The 19451-nt window shown below is 41.5% G+C and overlaps 1 protein-coding gene across 7 annotated transcripts in view; it reads right to left on the bottom strand.

The window, feature by feature from the left end:
• LOC119967679 (signal-induced proliferation-associated 1-like protein 2) overlaps positions 1–19451 on the bottom strand; it is a 651675-nt gene that overhangs the window by 33944 nt on the left and 598280 nt on the right. For all 7 annotated transcript variants that reach the window (XM_038800505.1, XM_038800501.1, XM_038800504.1 and 4 more), the window contains one exon: positions 13088–13211. In XM_038800505.1, coding sequence (XP_038656433.1) covers positions 13088–13211 — 124 coding nt within the window. The remainder of the gene's footprint in view (positions 1–13087; positions 13212–19451) is intronic.

Below are 19451 nucleotides of genomic sequence, written 5' to 3'. Positions count from 1 at the left end.
CAGAACATCAGAAATTAACCATGGCTCAGTGTAGCACTCTAACCTGCACTAGAAAGGGACAGGAGCCCTTTCGTGCAGTACTGACGGAGTGCTGAACTGTCAAAGGGGTCATTTTTTGGATGACAGTAAACCTCTTGGTTGACATAAAAGATCTCTTGACACTATTTCAAAGAGCAGGTCAATTCTCCTCAAGTCCTGGCCAGTATGTATCCCTCAACATCACTAAAAACAGATTATCTGTTTATTACCTCATTGCGGTTTTATGAGAATTTGCTCTGCACAGTCCCTAGCCAAGCTGTTCCAGTGCAGCTACAGCACTAACATCTACCTGGCAAAGTGGAAAATTGCCCAGGTATCTCCTGTACACAAGAAACAGAACAAATCAACCCAACCAATTACTGCCCCACCATCCAACTGTCGATCACAGCAAAGTGATGGAAGGGGTCATCAACAGCGCTATCAAGCGGCACTTACACAGCAATAATCTGCTCACGAATGCTCGGTTTGGTTCCGTCAGGGTCACAGCTCCTGACCTCATTTCAGCCTTGTTTCAAACACGGACAGAAGAGATGAATTCCAGGTGAGGTGAAAGAGTGACTGCACTTGACAGCATTTGACTGAGTATGGCATCAAGGAGCCAAAGCAAACTGGAACCATTGCAAATTGAGAAAAAACCCTCCAGTGTTTGAAGTCATACGTAGCATAAAGGAAGATAGTTGTGGTGGTTGGAGGTCAATCATCTCAGTTCCAGGACATTACTGCAGGAGTTTCTCAGGGTAGTTTCCTTGGCCCAAGCATCTTCAGCTGCTTCATCAATGACCTGCCTTCCATCTGAAGGTCAGACGTGGGGATGTTCTCTGATGACTGTACAATGTTCAGCACCATTCACAACTCCTCAATTACTGAGGCAGTCCATGTCAAAATCCCAAATGCAGCAAGACCTGCCTAATATCCAGGTTTAGGCTGACAAGTGGCAAATAACATCCGTGTTACACAAGTGCCAAGCAATTACCATCTCCAACCAGAAAGGATTGAGCCATCGCCCCTAACATTCAATAGCACTATTATTGCTGAATTTCCCACTATCAACATCCTGGGAATTGCCATTGACCAGTAACTGAGCTCTGCTAGCCATGCAATTTCTGTGGCTACCAGGGCAGGTCAAATGCTAGGAATCTAGGGGAATCATTGGATGTGAGCATGCAAGTGGCTGCGTTCTCGCGAGCTCCGGCTCTGCTCATCTTTTCAATCTTTGTTTTTATCCCAGTGCACATCTCTTTTGTGTCTTTTTTCGGTCTCCATGGCACTATGTGCCGAGATTTGTTGGTCAATGTTTCAGCACTTTTGAGTCGAGACAGTACACTTTAATCCTCATTGATTTGTGACGGCTGGAGGGAGTTGGGGTGGGACTTAATTTTTTGATGGCACAGCTGTCTTTCAGATGTTTCTTGAAGATACGGTGAAGATATGGTGTACACCGATGGATGATGGCAGCTAGCGAAGAAGATGATCTGGCTGATAGTCCTTGCTCTGCGGTGCAGGACATTAGGATATCATTTCAAAAGTTAAGAGGCACTTTTATGGAGGATGTGATGGTGCACGAGAAGGTTCTGGTGGCAGAGAGAGCATTGTGGAAGCCCGCCTCCACATATTTGAGTTCCTGCTATATGGCCTATCATCCATCCTGAGGTAATCGATTGAGGATGAGGGGGAGCCGGTGAGGACCCCAGTCGGCTCTGGTGAGGTGGTCGAGATGTTCCCAGCCGAGTTTGAGAACTGACTGCTATGTCTTGTGGGTCTTGATCTGGAGGATGGGTAGCTTGGATTCAATGGAATATATTTGATCCTGTCGCTGAGGTCTGGGTGTGAGTTGCCTGGGCCAGCCAGGTCGACATCCCTGTTGGGGCCTAGGTAGTTGAGTCATCTTGTTGGAACTAATGAGATGCATGCTCCGTTCATTGGAATCCTTGGAAGATCATGAAGAGTACTCTCTGTCTCAGATCCTACTTAATCCTTGATATCTAATTTCTTTGTGCATCAATGGAGTGATCTTTATCCTGATACCGGCCTTGTTTCACAGTTGTTATCCTGGATTTTACGCCCTGATAATCATGTGGTTATTTGTTAATGTTGTCCATTCATCTGCAAGGAAGTAAATTTTTCAGGTGTGATGTTCTGTACCATTGGTTATCCTGAATTAGTAAGGGTTATCCTGTTAGGCTGAATACTGTGTTCGGGAGTTGCGCAATTCCTTTATCCTCCTTGGAGAGGGGGGTGTAATAGCAGAGCTGAAGTGTGGGGAGGTGTGAACGGTGTGGGTGGTAAGGTTAGATTTGCCTTTATTTTTTTCAAGGTCTCTCATAGTTGAGTTATATTTAATTTTTATTTTGGGATGAGTCCTTTCTTCTCCAGGCCCAGGCGGACTGTGTATTATCCTGGTGAGGACTGGGATTTGTTGGATTCCCCTTTAGTGGGTGTTGGTCATTCCTGCTGATGTGGGTCTCTCTCTTTGATTGATCTATCTGCTGTCAGAGTTCCTGTATGTGATCCTGGTCTGAATATCCTTTATCTAATAGTATGAGGTGTATTAGGTAGGGTGGTCCCTCCCAAGATTTCCTGTATGGAACTGAACCAGTTTAGCCTTGGAAGGGTGTGGGGATTGGGATCTCAAGGGAGTCCTTCGAGCCAAATCTCCAATCTTTCTTTTTCCTCTGTGTTGGTGTTGGGCTAGGTCAGGCTCGGCATCATGATCGCTATCCTATTGCATCATGGACAGGGGCTCCTCCCTTGGGGGTGTTATGGAGGAGTCAGTTGTGGGTAGGTCCACATTCAGAGAGGTGAAGGTTGGAGAAGGGTCCAGTACTTATTCCGATCAATTTCACCATGGGAGTTGGATGGTGCCTGTTGGATGGTTGATTGACCGGTTCTCGTTCATTAGTAATATTTTAGGTGGTGGGGTATGGATCTGAGGAGTTGGTTCCGACAGCTCTCGTTCTTCTTCACCTTTCCTCTGACGTTGTTTCTATTTCGCTCTTGGGAGTAGGTGCCTGTGAGGGCTGGCTGTGGTGTTGAATGTTGAGCCTTGGTGACATGGACATTCAGATACGGATCCATGTCGGCCGTTGGTTGGCCTACACCTTCAGTCTTTTGAGTAATCCTGGTTGTGGTGGAGGGGGGTGCAGGGCGGTCCTCCTTCCCAGGTTGCATCCTAGTTTGCCGGTCACTCTGACAGCCCTCCTGTCCTGGAAAGGGCCTCCCTCCTCTCCTATGATTGGCATGATGTGGAAATACCGGCGTTGGACTGGGGTGAGCACAGTAAGAAGTCTTACAACACCAGGTTAAAGTCCAACAGGTTTGTTTCAAACACTAGCTTTCGGAGCACTGCTCCTTCCTCAGGTGAATGAGGAAATGACTTGGATATCCAAGTGAATGACTTGGAAATATATCGCCATTCTTCACTTTCACTGGGTCAAAATCCTGGCATTCACTCACTAACATCACTCAGCATTGTGGATGTATCTACACCTCAGGAACCTCAGGGGTTCAAGAAGCCTGCTTACCACCAGCTTCTGAAGGGCAACTGAGGATGGGCAATAAATGCTGGCCTAGAACATAGACATAGAACAGAGAAAAATACAGCACAGAACAGGCGATGTTGTGCCAAACCTTTGTCCTAGATTAATCATAGAATTTGCAGTGCATGAGGCCATTCGGCCCATCGAGTCTGCACCGGCTCTTGGAAAGAGCACCCTACCCAAGGTCAACACCTCCACCCTATCCCCATAACCCAGTAACCCCACCCAACACAAAGGGCAATTTTGGACACTAAGGGCAATTTATCATGGCCAATCCACCTAACCTGCACATCTTTTCACTGTGGGAGGAAACCGGAGCACCCGGAGGAAACCCACACACACACGGGGAGGATATGCAGACTCCGCACAGACAGTGACCCAAGCCGGAATCGAACCTGGGACCCTGGAGCTGAGAAGCAATTGTGCTATCCACAATGCTACCTTGCTGCCTAGCCAGCGATGCCTCATCCCATAAATGATTTTTTTAAAACTCCAAATTACAGTAGTGATTATAATTTAATGGCTAGAAAGTGCTTTAGGATGTCCTGAGATTTTGTAAATTACCATACAAAATGAAGGTCTTTCTTCAATGTTGGTGACATTCTATGATAAGCAAATGGTTCAGTAATCAATATTACACATTCTTTAAATCTATTTGTAGCGCCGAAATTTGCTACGTGTAATTTTTCTGAAGTAATATTTGTATTGCCTCTTGCCAGGTTTTCAAATTCCCACCAAAGACTGCAATCTCGGATAAAGATTATTCCAATATGCAAGCCCCTTGTGGCTTGAGACTCATAAAATAACATTTCAATTGTTCGAGAACAGTTAAAATAAAAGCACGAGTTACAGGTACGATGAATGTGAGAAATTGCCATGTTTTATATTTTTGAGGAATGTTATGAAAACCTGGGTTAAGATTCATGGTTATTGTGTTTGCTCCTGTTTAAACATGTCAGGGAACATCTTGTAAGAAGATGCTTTGGGTATAGGTGATGTAGTTAATAGGAGGAGTCAGGTCTGTCTGAAAAGGCAGTTGGTCCTAGAACTATAATCTAAACAGAGATGTTTTAGTTTGACCCTGAAAAGTTCTCTCCAAAGATTCCGCGCAGAGAAAGGCAAGCAGAACCCTGGCTGTTAACTTTATTCAGGAATGGTATCTGAAATGTAATGGTTTGCTTAATTGGAATATAGTGGCAGGTTTAGAAAATAAATTAAGGTTTTCTCCTTTACTAAAGAAGTTATAACTGTTAAGTGTAAGCTATTTATTTGTTACTAATGTGGTTAATTCTATATTTAAATTAAAATTTGTTTTAACATAAAATGCACCATTCGGCCCATCGAGTCTGCACCGGCTCTTGGAAATAGCACCCTACCCAAGGTCAACACCTCCAGCCTATCTCCCCATAACCCAGTAACCCCACCCAACACAAAGGGCAATTTTGGACACTAAGGGCAATTTATCATGACCAATCCACCTAACCTGCACATCTTTTTACTGTGGGAGGAATCCGGAGCACCCGGAGGAAACCCACACACACACGGGGAGGATATGCAGACTCCGCACAGACAGTGACCCAAGCCGGAATCGAACCTGGGACCCTGGAGCTGAGAAGCAATTGTGCTATCCACAATGCTACCTTGCTGCCTAGCCAGCGATGCCTCATCCCATAAATGATTTTTTTTACTGCCATCACTCATGTGATGCAGTAACATTTCCTCACAGTTTTACAAATGGCAAGTAGTTGGGTTCTCATCCAGGATGATAACATTGGGAAAAATGTACTCTTGATGCTTAACATGAATGATGAGATCCAGAATCACTCCTAAATAAATCCAATGTGATACTGAAATAAAATATTGCCAAATTTACTGATGCAATGGCATTTTTCATTTGAGGAATTCAATTATAAATAAGATAATTCCCACAATGGGAGGGGGGAGAGAAGAGTTGGGGAACTGCTTCAGAGAAACAAATAAAAGAGGTCAGATGAACTCTCTACTTCTACAACCCCCCCCCCCCCCCCCACTCCACACCGGCCTCAGCAAAACAAAACAAACTTTATTTCCCAAAAGGAAATGGACGCTGAGTCAATTAGAGCTTCCAAGACTGAGGGAGATAGATTTTTGTGGGTAAATGGAGTTGAAATACAAGTCAGACATCATCTAGTTTAATGACACAATAGGTGCAAGGCCTCCCGATATAGGTTGTATAATTACACATTGCTCCTTATTTATTCAATATTTTTGTAAAAGTAGAAGTTTACCAAAGCAGTACAAGTGACAGCATTTTAACAACCCACACCTTCTAATTGATTTGGAGCACAGCTTTTGACAGCAAATGGATCCCGTGTTGCTTACTCAAGATGATGATGCTCAGTAAAAGAAAACCCACTGGTCTAGGTTTCAGATGGGCTTGAGAAGAACTCACTGCATATTGCTACACAGATCCCCTACTGTAATACACGGGGGGATAATCCACAAACCATTTTGCTTTGCATTGATTTTGCCAATTGCCTAGATTGGCAAAACCCTTGTGATCTGCCTACAAAAGAGGGTAGTAGAATGTTCAAATTATATACGTGACCTTTCCTTCTGATGGGAGAAGTGAGATGGCAGTAAAAATGTTGACATTATTCATAGGCTACAGATACAGTAGACCAAACACTTCCATTTGGTATTGCCTTCCAAATATATACTTTCTAGGTGACTGGAATGTCCTAACTGTTCCTGACGGAGGTTCTTATCAAACTTTGCACCTGAGACAATCGGTGAGTCAGCAGGGAGCCAGGTCGACAGAAGTGCCTGATTTTATTTTTGGGACAGGGAATGGATAATGGCAGAGTCAATCATGCCTGAATGTTCTACTGATCTTGAATAAGCTTTCCTAAATTATCTTTGCGCAATCCATATTTATGGCGGATGTTGGAAGGGAATTACAATGGCAAAATATACATTTTGTTGCATTTTGCGCATTAAAGGTAAAAAAAATGCCTACCAGATTAGAACAGAACAAAGAAAATTACAGCGAAGGAACAGGCCCTTCGGCCCTCTCAGCCTGCGCCGATCCAGATCCTTTATCTAAATCCGTTGCCTATTTTCCAAAGATCTACTTCCCTCTGTTCCCCGCCTGTTCATATATCTGTCCAGATGCATCTTAAATGATGCTATCGTGATTATTCCAGGTCATTATTGGGCAACCAGGTGAGAATGAGTTCTTGCATTATATTTATTGAATGATCCATGAACTGACTGATCAAGCACCATGTCTAGGCCTAGTGGTAGTTTGGGGGAGGGGTGGGGACCCAACACCTCAAACAAAAGCACTTGTTACCATCATCCTGCTCTTCTGCCTCAAAGGCATGAGTTAGAGCAGGAACTAAATACAAAATAAGTATACAATAAAGGGCAGCATGGTGGTGCAGTGGTTAGCACTGCTGCTTCACTACACTGAAGTCCCAGGTTCAATCCCGGCTCTGGGTCACTGTCTGTGTAGAGTTTGCACATTCTCCCAGTGTTTACGTGGGTTTCGCCCCCACAACCCAAAGATGTGCAGGGCAGGTGGATTGGCCACACTAAATTACCCCTTAATCGGAAAAAATTATTTGGGTACTCTAAATTTATTTAAAGAAAAGAAGTATACAATTAAATATAGGAACCTATGTAAGAAACTATGCAAAATATAAAAACTATACAAATGGGAGTGATTATTCAGGATATGGAAATCATTGTTGTAATCATCCCAGCTCCCACTAATCACTGTTCCACCCTCTCTTATATATACCCACATTTTTCCCTTTCTTCAGTTCTGAAGAAGGGTCATGCAGATTGGAAATGGTAACTCTGTTTACTCTACCTACGGATTCCGCCAGACCTGCTGTGTTTTTTCAGCTTTCTCTTTTTTTATATGAAAGAATTCTACTGATGGTCAAAATAAGGGTTAATAGGTGAGGCTTAATTGTATCAGTAATAAAATGGGTAGAATCATCCAGAGATGATTAGGTAAATTTAATATGCATAGGTGGGAATAGCAAGAGATGAATAAGTATGTCGTATCAGTCTTTATGGAGGAAGAATGAAGTGGATAGGGAAGAGCATGGAAGTGACGCAGCTCGAGATAAATATTTGAAATATTATTCTATAACTCATTATCTTGGTCATATCATTTTTCCTGATAGTTTTTCCCTTATATGGTGCCACACCCCACTGCTGTAATGTAGTAAATTCTGTAACTCGTGCATATGTGCTCACGTTATACACACCATGTCACACTTCAGACTTCACGTTGTCTAATGTGAATATCTGTACTGAACGTATTAAAAAAGTAGTATAAAAGGAACAATGTTAGTTATTTGCAAGTACAGACAAATTCAGCACATAACAATATCCAGAGCCATAATGTCTGATGTGCTTAACTGGTCTTCTAGCAAAAGGATCCAGGATTTTGTCTCCAAACTGAAGAACAATTAACCTTTGAATTATGTCATCCAATGTTAATTTTGGAATTAGACCTTGTTAGCTTTAATGAGACAACCAGACCAGCTTTGCCAACGAAGAATGAAAGAATCAGTTAATAGCTATTTATTCAGCAGTCTATGCATAATACGCAAAATACTTAGGTATAAATAGAGGGTGTTGTACAAATTATTGTAGCACTTCCTAACCCAAAGATACACTTGTTTACCAGTTAATGTAAATCCGTGCAATACAGTCAGGAGAGAAAAGTAACAAAATGTAACTCAACAAAATCAAGGGAGGGAGGTACTGCTGACCCAGTGCTGCATCAGAGAAGTACACCAATGTTCACCGCCAGATTGATGCATGGACTGAACTGCAAGCAGTGGCGGACTGGGTCTAAACATATTGGTTGCCAGGAGACAAAGGGGGCCCACCCACAACTACAATGCTATCATTTAATTTTCATAACGAATAAATAAAATTTTCAAAAATTACATATGGAAAAAAGGGTACAATTAAAATTTTTGTGGAAAAAATGTGTATTTCTTAGTAATTACAGTGTACATGTACTGTACATATTACTGGCAGTAGATACCAAATATAAATACAGAATGTTATAATTTAATTTTTATTTTTTTTAAATTTTAAGTAATTGGTTGATATTTTTAAATAGTTTACTGCACAATTTACACATTAACAGATAGTTCAAAAGCACAATAGAGCATTGCATGCAGTCCACTATATTAAGAGCAATCGTTTGTGTTTGCTAGATGATTGTGCGAATCTGCCAATAATTGCTTCTGCATCCAATTCATCTAACAATTCCTTTTCAATGGATAGCAACATGTATGATTCCAAATTCTCCTCAGATTGCGAATTTCTTAACCTTGTCTTTATGATCTTTAGCTTTGAAAATGTCCTCTCACATTGGACTTGAGTAACTGATAGTGTGCAGATGACTTTATAAAGTTCATAAAGGTTATCATATGCCTTGTCATGAAGTCTGTTGGATGTCAGAAATTTTAGTACACACGATCGGCAAGTGCTGCAAATTTTACAATTGTTGCAACTGGAATCCATATTCTCACCATCATTAAGCAATAGCTTTAATACATCAAAGTTTGAAGCAAAAGAAAACAATTCCAATATTACTTGATCTTTGCTGATTTGTGGAAACAGCTTAATAATACCTTCCAATGCTTCATCTTCAAGGCCCTTCTCTGCAATAGTTTTAAACTTTGCTGGGTCCAAGCAGGACACATCTTTATACAACTGTTTGTGTTGTACAAAGCGTGATTCTAGTGACTGGACAATGCGATCCATTATTAGGTTAAACATATTTACTCGAAAATCAGCTAGAGAATCTGAGGAATTTCTTTCATCATCAATAAGCTCATCTGCCATTCTTTTCTTCTTCCTCTGCCTCTTAACTGGCAATGCTGTTTCCAACGCATCAATTTCCAATGTTTGATTTTCATCCATATTCATCTGTGAAATCCTGTCATTACATTTATTTACAAATTCCAAAGCCTTGCTGTGAACATTATCAAATGTTCTTGTCTGCTCCTTCAACTTTGTTGTAGCTGAATCTACCAAACTCCATGCAGTAAACATATCTAAACCACTTGTCTGTAGATAACTTGATAACGGGGTTCTAGTTTCAAATATATACAAGTAAATGCTGTCAATATGGTTTCAAACTTTAGAAGACTTTGAAGTAAAACATTTGCTTCATGTTTTGTTTTTGCATCAAACTTTACTGAATCTTGTATCATTGATAAGCATGTCACTAGATTTACGAAAGTACTGGCAGCGGCATCATCAAAACGTCCAAATATAGTTGTTGCTGCATTGGATTTTCCTGACCATCTGGTCTCACCAATTAGCTTTAATCATTTCATTTTTTCTTGTCCTAGATGTTTTCCAACAACTTCTATCCATACAGCAATTCTCTTGTATGATGCTTTCACAAAAGTTGCTCTATTCTGGAGCAAATTGAAAAAAGAAACTGCAGGCACACAATATTTTGTTGTTTCAGTTATCACCAAATTCAAGACATGGGCATAGCACCATATATGATCATGTTGATCAGCCACATCTGCAATTTTACTTTGTAAACCATTATACTGGCCATGGTAGCTTGCAGCGCCATCTGTGCTATGAGATAAACATTTTTGGGGGTCAATTTTAAGATGCTGTAATGTTTCAATCAATAGATCAAAAAGTCCCTGCCCTGTACCATCATTACTTGGCACAACTGAAAGTAGTCGCTCACAGATAATACCTTTAAGCACATACCGAATAATAATGCTAAACTGATCGATGGATGAATTATCTTGTGTTGAATCAACCTGAAGAGAATAGTATTTTGTTTGAGAAACTTCATGACTAATTCTTTCTTGTATCATATTCTTCATAATTTTGATTAACATGTTTATAGTTGTTTTACTCAGGTATGTAACAAGTCCACCACGGCCTTTACTTTGAGCCTTTCCTTGTTGCTCTAATCGTTTGATTCTTTGTTTAGACTTGTTTTGCACTGCAGAAACGTGAGCTGCCATAATGGGGCACTGCACTGTAGCTAAAAAATTGCCATGATTCAGAACCTCATTATCTAGAGTCTAGGCCGATTAATTTCTGTGACCTCGAAAAGGAAGTGCTTGCTTGCCTAACATCTTTATGATGTCTATAATCCTCATGACAATACTTCTCTGCTTCAGTACTTCTTCTTTCCTTTTAATTAGTGACGCTGCAAAAGATTTATCTAAGTTGCCATCATTAATCACACTGATATATTGCTGAGCATTTCTGACATGTGTTGTTGTCGATTCATGTAAAGTCAAGCTCTGGCTAATACGCCTGTAGTCACTAAAGCCACGTACAAAGGGTGATGGATTACAAGTGTTGGGAAACTCAAAGGCTAAGCAGTATGAACAATATAAGCATCTATTTTCTTTGTTATATGTTAGCCATTTTCTTGGGACTGAGTCATTCATAATTTTCCTCTCATACAAACGAGCATCAAATGGCAGATCATCAAGTGGCTGAAGTGGATGTTCAGCAAAAAACTGTTTTAGCTTTGCTCATGATGGATATTGGAAGATTCCAGTAATTGATCTTTCATTTTCTTGCGTAGATTCATTTACAGGATGTGCTTCAGAAACCAAGTCATTTATGCTTGAAGGAATATCTGATTCACTGTCACTAGTTGAAGCTATGTGTTCAGATGTTGCAACTACAGGCAGTACAGATACCGGAACAAGGAAGCCAGAAGAAATATTGGGCCTGGGTTGATTAGTAATGGATGCACTTGTATTTGTCTCTACATTCAAAGTAGCTCTTCTCTGTTGTTGTAACTCGCATGTCATTGCATCATCACCATGAGCATTGTTTCTTGCTTCTTGATTATTTGTTGCAGAACTGGATATTGATGTGGATTGTGCTTGTGGTATTATAAACTCTGTAATAGGCCTGCATCGCTTGGCTGATTCCTTCCTTTCTGCTTCTTTTTGTTCTTTGCGTTTTAGTGACCCAGATTTATGCTTTTTCTTTTCCATGCTGGTAGGGGTAATATTCCGGAAATAAAAACTTAATTAAAAATAGCCCACATTGGGAAAAATGAATATTGATGATTGGAAGAATAACTTGAAGGAACGCCAGATTATCCCCTACTTGATAAAAAATATAAAATAACTTACTTACACTTCAATAGGCTATGTTCATTAGTCAATACTACTGTGGCCTATGCAGCTTCGGAAGAGGAGACAAGCCACTGTCCAGTGTTCACACCAGCAAGCAACTGAGACAACTGTTGAAACTTAGAAGTTTGGTCCGACTATAGTAAGACATTAAGAATGGTCCCACGACCAAAGTTAACATGTCCAGTTTGATACCAGTGTAGTGTTACAAGTCGCAACCCTTTGAGTTTACCGATCATGGCTTATCACTTCAATATCTTTGATCTCATGATTCACGGTCAAAGGTACCGCTTCTCCTTTTCGGTGACCTTACGACCCTATGTACTGCTTGATATCCTTTCAAGTTGCCGACCATCTCAAATCACGAACTGTAACTTTATCTTTAAATTCACACACTCTTGCTGAAAACGTGGATTTCCAACTATGTCTGACCCGGGTGAACCAGCCCCCCTCCACTCCTTTTCACATCCGTTTAACACTGCTTCGTTCCTTCATACACTGAGTGATTATTTGTTTGTTTCTTTATTGCATTTTTATTTGGTATTGCTGTTTTTAAAAACAATTATATTTTATTAAGTTAGAATACAAATCTCAGAAAAGAAGTTGGAGATTTATTTATCTAATTAATTATAATTTTTAAGGGCCCTTCAGAGATTCACGGGCCCCTTCTTGGCTCTCCGGGCCCCGGGCATATGTACCGGCTGAACCAAGACTACTGCTTGATATCCTTTGAAGTTGCCGACCATCTCAAATCACGAATTGTAACTTTATCTTTAAATTCACACACTCTTGCTGAAAACATGGAATTTCCTTAATTATGCCCGACCCGGGCCCCCCTATTCCACATCCTTCCACTACCTCCCCTGCTTCGTTCCTTTTCATGCACTGCTTATTTGTGTCCTGTTCTTTTTTTTTTCTTATTCCTTTTTATTACTAAAACAGTTGTCTGTGTTTGTTTCTTTATTGCATTTTTATTTGATATGGGGGCCCACTTCACCAGGGGCCCACTTACCATCGGGCAAGCTGACACCCTGGCTACTCCGCCACTGACTGCAAGTATCATACATAACCCAAGTATCGTACATAACCCAAGTATCATACATAAAAGCAAAGTGGGATAGAGCACAACATGAACACACAATTCATCAACATACGTCAGGCAAAACAATTGAGAGCAACAAAGGCTAAAAGGCTGCAACTCCTTACCCTTTTAACGTACCACTTTGTACTAACCATTTCTTTGATCCATTACACTGCTCACATGGTAATTTAACTTCAACCATCATGAGCTATGTGTGCACTTTACGTCAAGGTCACTATGGTAGCCTTTGAAAGGAAACTTCAAGTTATACCTACCCTGTATCATCAGAGTGATCCTTCCTGTCTGTTTGACCAATGTGCAGAGATAATTCCTCAGCACCTTCCATGCTCTGCGCTGACCGCATGTCGTTCAGTGTGCAGAAGGAGGTCACTCTCTGATCTGTGGGTGCAGAAATTAAGATAGTTATCACATAGTGCAGAGTGTCACATTCAAAGAGAGACAAAAGACTGTGGTTCTACAACAGTACAGTCAGGTTGGCCAGGAAACCACGTAAGTGCCTCACATTCAACATTATGTCCCTTCATTTGGTTAATGCCAAAGGCACGTTCGTGACATTCAGAATGTATTCAATTCAAATCACTCCAAGAACTGAGGTTTTTGTAACACCGCTACAAGGGAAAGCAGTAGACATCAAACCCTCAAAAGATCACTTGCATTTTGACAGTTATATCCAGAGGCTAGCCACATGTCCACACATATCAAAGATAACAGACAAATTCATTTTGATTAGCTGTTTCTAATTGGAATGGTAGGACATTCTTACCTAGGACGTCAAAAAACAGCCGAATCTAAAGAGACATTTTAGAAGCAACCACCCTTTTACTTCACCGTGACCACATCACGCAAACTACCACAAACCAGGTACCACATTCATATCACTGCAACTATGAAACTACAACAGTCACCAAGGGCTTTTCACAGTAACTTGATTGAAGCCTACTTGTGACAATAAGCGATTTTCATTTTCAAGTGTGATTGGGAACACACCCGAGATCTTCAACAGAGTCAAAATTCGATATTAAAATTTATCAGCCCTTTAGTCTATCCCATGCTATCCACAGGCTCCCGATTACACCCTAGAGCACTCCTTCATATAAGAACTAGGAGCAGGAGTTGGCAATTCAGCCCTTCGAACCTGCTCCACCATTCAATATGATCATGGTAGCACAGGGTTAGCCCTGCTGCCTCACAGCACCAGGGAACAAGTTCAATTCCAGCCTTGGGTAACTGTCTGTGTGAGGTCTGCATTTTCTCCCCGTGTCTGCGTGGCGTTTGCTCCGGGTGCTCCGCTTTCCTTCCATTGTCCAAAACTGTGCAGGTTAGGTGGATTAGTCATGCTAAAATTGCCTCTTTGTATCCAAAGATGTTTAGGTTAGGTGGGGTTATGGGGAAAGGGTGAGGTAGCATGCTCTATGGAGGGTCAGTGCAGTCTTGATTGGCTGAATGGCCCCTTCTGTACTGTAGGAATTCTCATCTCGGCCTCAACTCCACCTTCATGCCTGTTTGGATTGGATTGGATTTGTTTATTGTCACGTGTACCGAGGTACAGTGAAAAGTATTTTTCTGCGAGCAGCTCAACAGATCATTAAGTACATGGGAAGAAAAGGGAATAAAAGAAAATACATAATCGGGCAACACAACATATACAATGTAACTACATAAGCACTGGCATCGGATGAAACATACAGGGTGTAGTGTTAATGAGGTCAGTCCATAAGAGGGTCATTTAGGAGTCTGGGGACAGTGGGGAAGAAGCTGTTTTTGAGTCTGTTCGTGCGTGTTCTCAGACTTCTGTATCACCTACATGCTGGAAGAAGTTGGAAGAGTGAGTAAGCCGGGTGGGAGGGATCTTTGATTATGCTGCCCGCATTCCCCAGGCAGCGAGATGTGTAGATGGAGTCAATGGATGGGAGGCAGGTTTGTGTGATGGACTGGGCGGTGTTCACGACTCTCTGAAGTTTCTTGCGGTCCTGGGTCGAACAGTTGCCACACCAGGCTGTGATGCAGCCCGATAGGATGCTTTCTATGGTGCATCTGTAAAAGTTGGTAAGGGTTAATGTGGACATGCTGAATTTCCTTAGTTTCCTGAGGAAGTACAGGCGCTGTTGTGCTTTCTTGGTGGTAGCGTCGACGTGGGTGGACCAGGACAGATTTTTGGAGATGTGCACCCCTAGGAATTTGAAACTGCTAACCATCTCCACCTCGGGCCCGTTGATGCTGACAGGGGTGTACACAGTACTTTGCTTCCTAAAGTCAATGACCAGCTCTTTAGTTTTGCTGGCATTGAGGGAGAGATTGTTGTCGCTACACCACTCCACTAGATTCTCTATCTCCCTCCTGTATTCTGACATGTCGTTATTCGAGATCCGGCCCACTATGGTCGTATCGTCCGCAAACCTGTAGATGGAGTTGGAACCAAGTTTTGACCTATTGTTGTCAAACATGAGGTGATTGCTAAATGTGGTGCTTTCTCTGTCTGATGGGTCAGGTCCAGAGGCAATTGTCGCAGTAGATGCCGAGAAGGCATTTGATAGGGTAGAATGGGGGCATCTTTTTGCTGTCTTGGTGAAATTTGGGTTGGCGCCGAAGTTTGTGTCTTGGATACGACTGATGTACAAGGCCCCAACAGCTAGTGTCCGCACTAATAACATGAGGTTAGGGTATTTCCAATTAACTAGGGGAAGAAGGCAGGGGTGGCCTATGTCCCTCCTCTTGTTTGCATTGCCAATAAAGCCTTTGGCTATCACCTTGAGGGCTTCAGATAAGTGGAAGGGGACAGCAAGGGGAGGGATGGAGCTCAGGGTATCCCCGTACGCCGATGATCTCTTTCTTTATGTGACGGAGCAAATCCCCACCATGGGCAATATAATGAAATTGCTGAGGGCGCTTTGGCTATTTTTCATGGTGCAAGCAAAAGCTACTTTTGCGAGTGCTTTCTAGTTAAGCCCCTGGTGAGGAGAGTTATTCTAGGATGCTACCTTTTCAAATGGCTGGTTCCAGCTTTATGTATCTGGGGGTTCAAGTGGCTCGGGATTGGGCTCATCTCCGTATAAATGAACTAAATGAATTTGATAGGCCGCATCAGGGCCAATCAGCAAAGGTGGTATAATCTTTCCCTGTCCTTGCCGGGCAGGGTTCAGTCAGTCAAGATGAACATTTTGACAAGATTTGTGTTTTTCATAGAATCATAGAATTTACAGAGCAAAAGGAAGCCATTTGGCCCATCGAGTCTGCACCAGCTCTTTGAAAGAGCTCCCTGCTTAAGCCTACATCCCCATCCCATCTCCATAACCCAGTAAGCCCACCTAACCGTTTTGGACACTGAGGGCAATTTATCGTGGCCAATCCACCTAACCTGCACACCTTTGGACTGTGGTAGGAAACTGGAGGAAACCCACGCAGACACGGGAAGAACGCGCAGATTCCGCACGGACAGTGACCCAAGCTGGAAATCAAACCTGGGACCCTGGAACTGTGAAGCAACAGTGCTAACCACTGTGCTACGCTGCCGCCCATCGGGGAGAGTCCCTGGGAATCGAGGCTTGGGTCTTTACAATTGTTATCCAGATGTTAGAAGAGGCTTTAATTCTTCTGACATTTTTTGAGTGACTTTTGACATAACACTGTTGGAACCATCCAAAGTTTGCGGTATAAATCTAATTTCCAGGTGTTTCCCAGTATAGGGCAATTGCCCAGAGGAAGTTTGCACTTCTGGGCAATTGCCATGCAAACCCTTACTTGTGATGTTCCAAGAGGGGTTCCACAGTCCATCTTTTAAGGAACATTCCCAGCCCAACATTGGGGAGTTTATAGGTTATGGCCTTATGTTCTGAGTTTTGCAAGCACGGACTGGTTGTCTAGTCAGTACTTTGTTTGCCTGTTGCAAACAGCTGAAGTGATGTTTATCATACATGTTTCCTTCAATATCTTTTAAACTTTGATCAAATCAATAAATCCCTAGTTTGTTAAATCTCTCTTTGTAATTTAACCTTTGGAGTCCAGATAATCTACACTGCAAAGCCAATATAACCCTCCTAAGATCCGGTGCCCAGAATTACTCACACTGTTTCAGGTGTTGCTTAACCAGGGCTTTGCATAGTTCTACCCTGTTGTATTCTATTTCTCTAAATACAGAGGTAAGCATTACCATTAGCTTATTGATTATTTTCTGTATCTCTTCAATCCACTTTAATGATCTGTGCTTGGATCGACAAGTATTTTTTGAACCTCCACTGGTTTCTAGTTTTTGAGCATTTAGAAAGCAGTCTGTTCTATCCTTTTTAGGTCCAAAGTGGGTGACCTTCAAGAAATTAATTCAGGAGTTGTATTCAATTATTGTGAAGAGTAGTGGGTTTTAGTTTGTGGAATTCTATGTTTTGATCTGAATTATGGAGAAATTTATCCAGCAATTCTTTATGCAGCACAATGTATGAGGATTTTATATTGAAATTCAGTGGTGTTTATGTGGAACTGCAAATATAAACCCCGCTGTCCTGACATATTCCAACAGACACAAATGCATTTTAATAGTTGCAGGTAAAGATTACTAGGATGATTAATGGGAATATATTAATACAGAAAGTTTTCTAAACTGTAAAGATTTTTATGGTATGAAATCTAATGTGCAGAGCAATTCAGGACCAACACACAATAAAAATGCTTCAACCAGCTGGCAACTGGCTAAATTAATCCAGTTTTTTTTAAAAACAGAAGGATTTCCCCTTTCTCCATCTTTGATACAGTAACAGAAGTAGAATATATAGCAAATCAGTTAAAGATAAAATAAAACTGCAGCTTAATGTACAGAATGACAAAGAAGGGGTCAGATGTCACATTCTGTAAAGCTATGCCTGCGAGAGGGGATGAGAGAATAACTTCAAAGTACGCAAAATAAAGTAGGATTAGGAGAGATTATTTTCTACACGAAATGCAATCGCCTTGATAGGACTATAGAGTGAAATAACAGACGACCACAAAACATACAAAAAGCATCCATCACTACATCAAACATTTCAGTTCCTTGTCAGAGACTTGCATCCATGGTAGCACAGTGATTAGCACTGTTGCTTCACAGCAGCAGGGACCCAGGTTCGATTCCCGGCTTGGATCACATCTGTGCGGGGTCTGCACGTTCTCCCCTCGCCTGCGTGGGTTTCCTCCGGGTGTTCCGGTTCTCCCCCCCCCCCCCCCCCCCCCCCACCCCAAGTCCCAAAATACGTGCTTGTTAGATGAATTGGACAATCTAAATTCTCCCTAAGTGTTAGCGAACTGGTGCTGAAATGTGGCGACTAGGGGATTTTCACAGTAACTTCATTGCAGTGTTAATGTGAGCCTAATTGTGACACTAATAAAGATTATTATTATAAAGATTATTATGTCTTTAGAAAGAACACTATAGTTTAATATTTTGCACTGATGTGAATAAACTAGCTTAAAGGTTGCATTTGTTAGCCTGTGGCTATTTACAATGCCAGTGTTAAGTGGAGTGTTTTAAACAGAATTAGATTCAAGTTAATATTCATTGAAAGAAAGTACACCATCCTTGGCGCACAGTTAATATACTTCTCAGTGAGCTGAAATGAAGCTTTCTCTGATGCAGCCACAGCTTATCTTAGTGGTTGTTTACCCATTCCCAACATCAAAAGACTAAATGGACTGTATCTATGTCATCTGGAAGTCCTGAACCGAGTTTATGTTTAGGCAAATGAAATCCAGCAGGAAATTTCACACCACATTAAATAGGAATTTCATTTTTTTTACCCTCAAGACCGGTATGACATTATGGAGGAAGCCGTAAAACAATTTCACTTGGATTGAACAGCATGAAGAAGAATGGATAAGACTAAAGAAAGCTCTAATGACTACTAAGTATTAACATTTTTCGATCCAACAGGAAATGCCAAGGTTTTAACAGATGCATCCAAAGATGGTCTAGGTGTAGTATTGCTGCAGCAAGAAAATGGTAGTGATTGGAAACCAGTAGCATATGCTTCAAGATCTATGACAGAATCTGAATATCATTATGCACAAATAGAAAAAAAGTGTGTTTAGGGCTAGTGAATGGTTTGGAGAAATTCCATAGCGGCATGTATGGTCGACCTACGTTCATTGTCGAGACAGATCATAGACTGCCGGTTGCAATAATCAAGAAAAATCTCAATGAGATGTCTCCTCGTATTCAACATCTGATGATGAAACTTCAGAGATGTGACTTTGAATTAATCTATACACCTGGCAAGCATGTTATGGTAGCGGATGCGTTGTCTAGAGCTACAATTGCACAAGATGACAATTTCATTGGAGAGGATGTGCAGGTTCATGTAGATATGATTACAGAAACACTATCAGTGTCAGAAGCAAAGTCAAAACCGATTGTTGAAGAAACAGAGAAAGATGAAGTATTACAAATGGTGATACACAATCTCAACAGTGGATGGACAAAAGGTTTATGTTCTACATATCATCACATACGACAGAGCTCAGTGTAACAAATGGTTTATTACTGAGTCAAGAGAGAATCATAATTCCACAGTTTCTACACAAGGAGTTGCTACAAAAGATTCATGAGGGTCACTTTGGAATCGAGAAATGCAAGCAAAGAGCATGAGATACTGTATA

Source organism: Scyliorhinus canicula, chromosome 6 (assembly GCF_902713615.1).
Source record: "Scyliorhinus canicula chromosome 6, sScyCan1.1, whole genome shotgun sequence".
In the NCBI taxonomy this organism is placed as follows: domain Eukaryota; kingdom Metazoa; phylum Chordata; class Chondrichthyes; order Carcharhiniformes; family Scyliorhinidae; genus Scyliorhinus; species Scyliorhinus canicula.
Note: the sequence above shows the minus strand (reverse complement) of the source record. Positions and strands in the feature narration are given on the sequence as shown.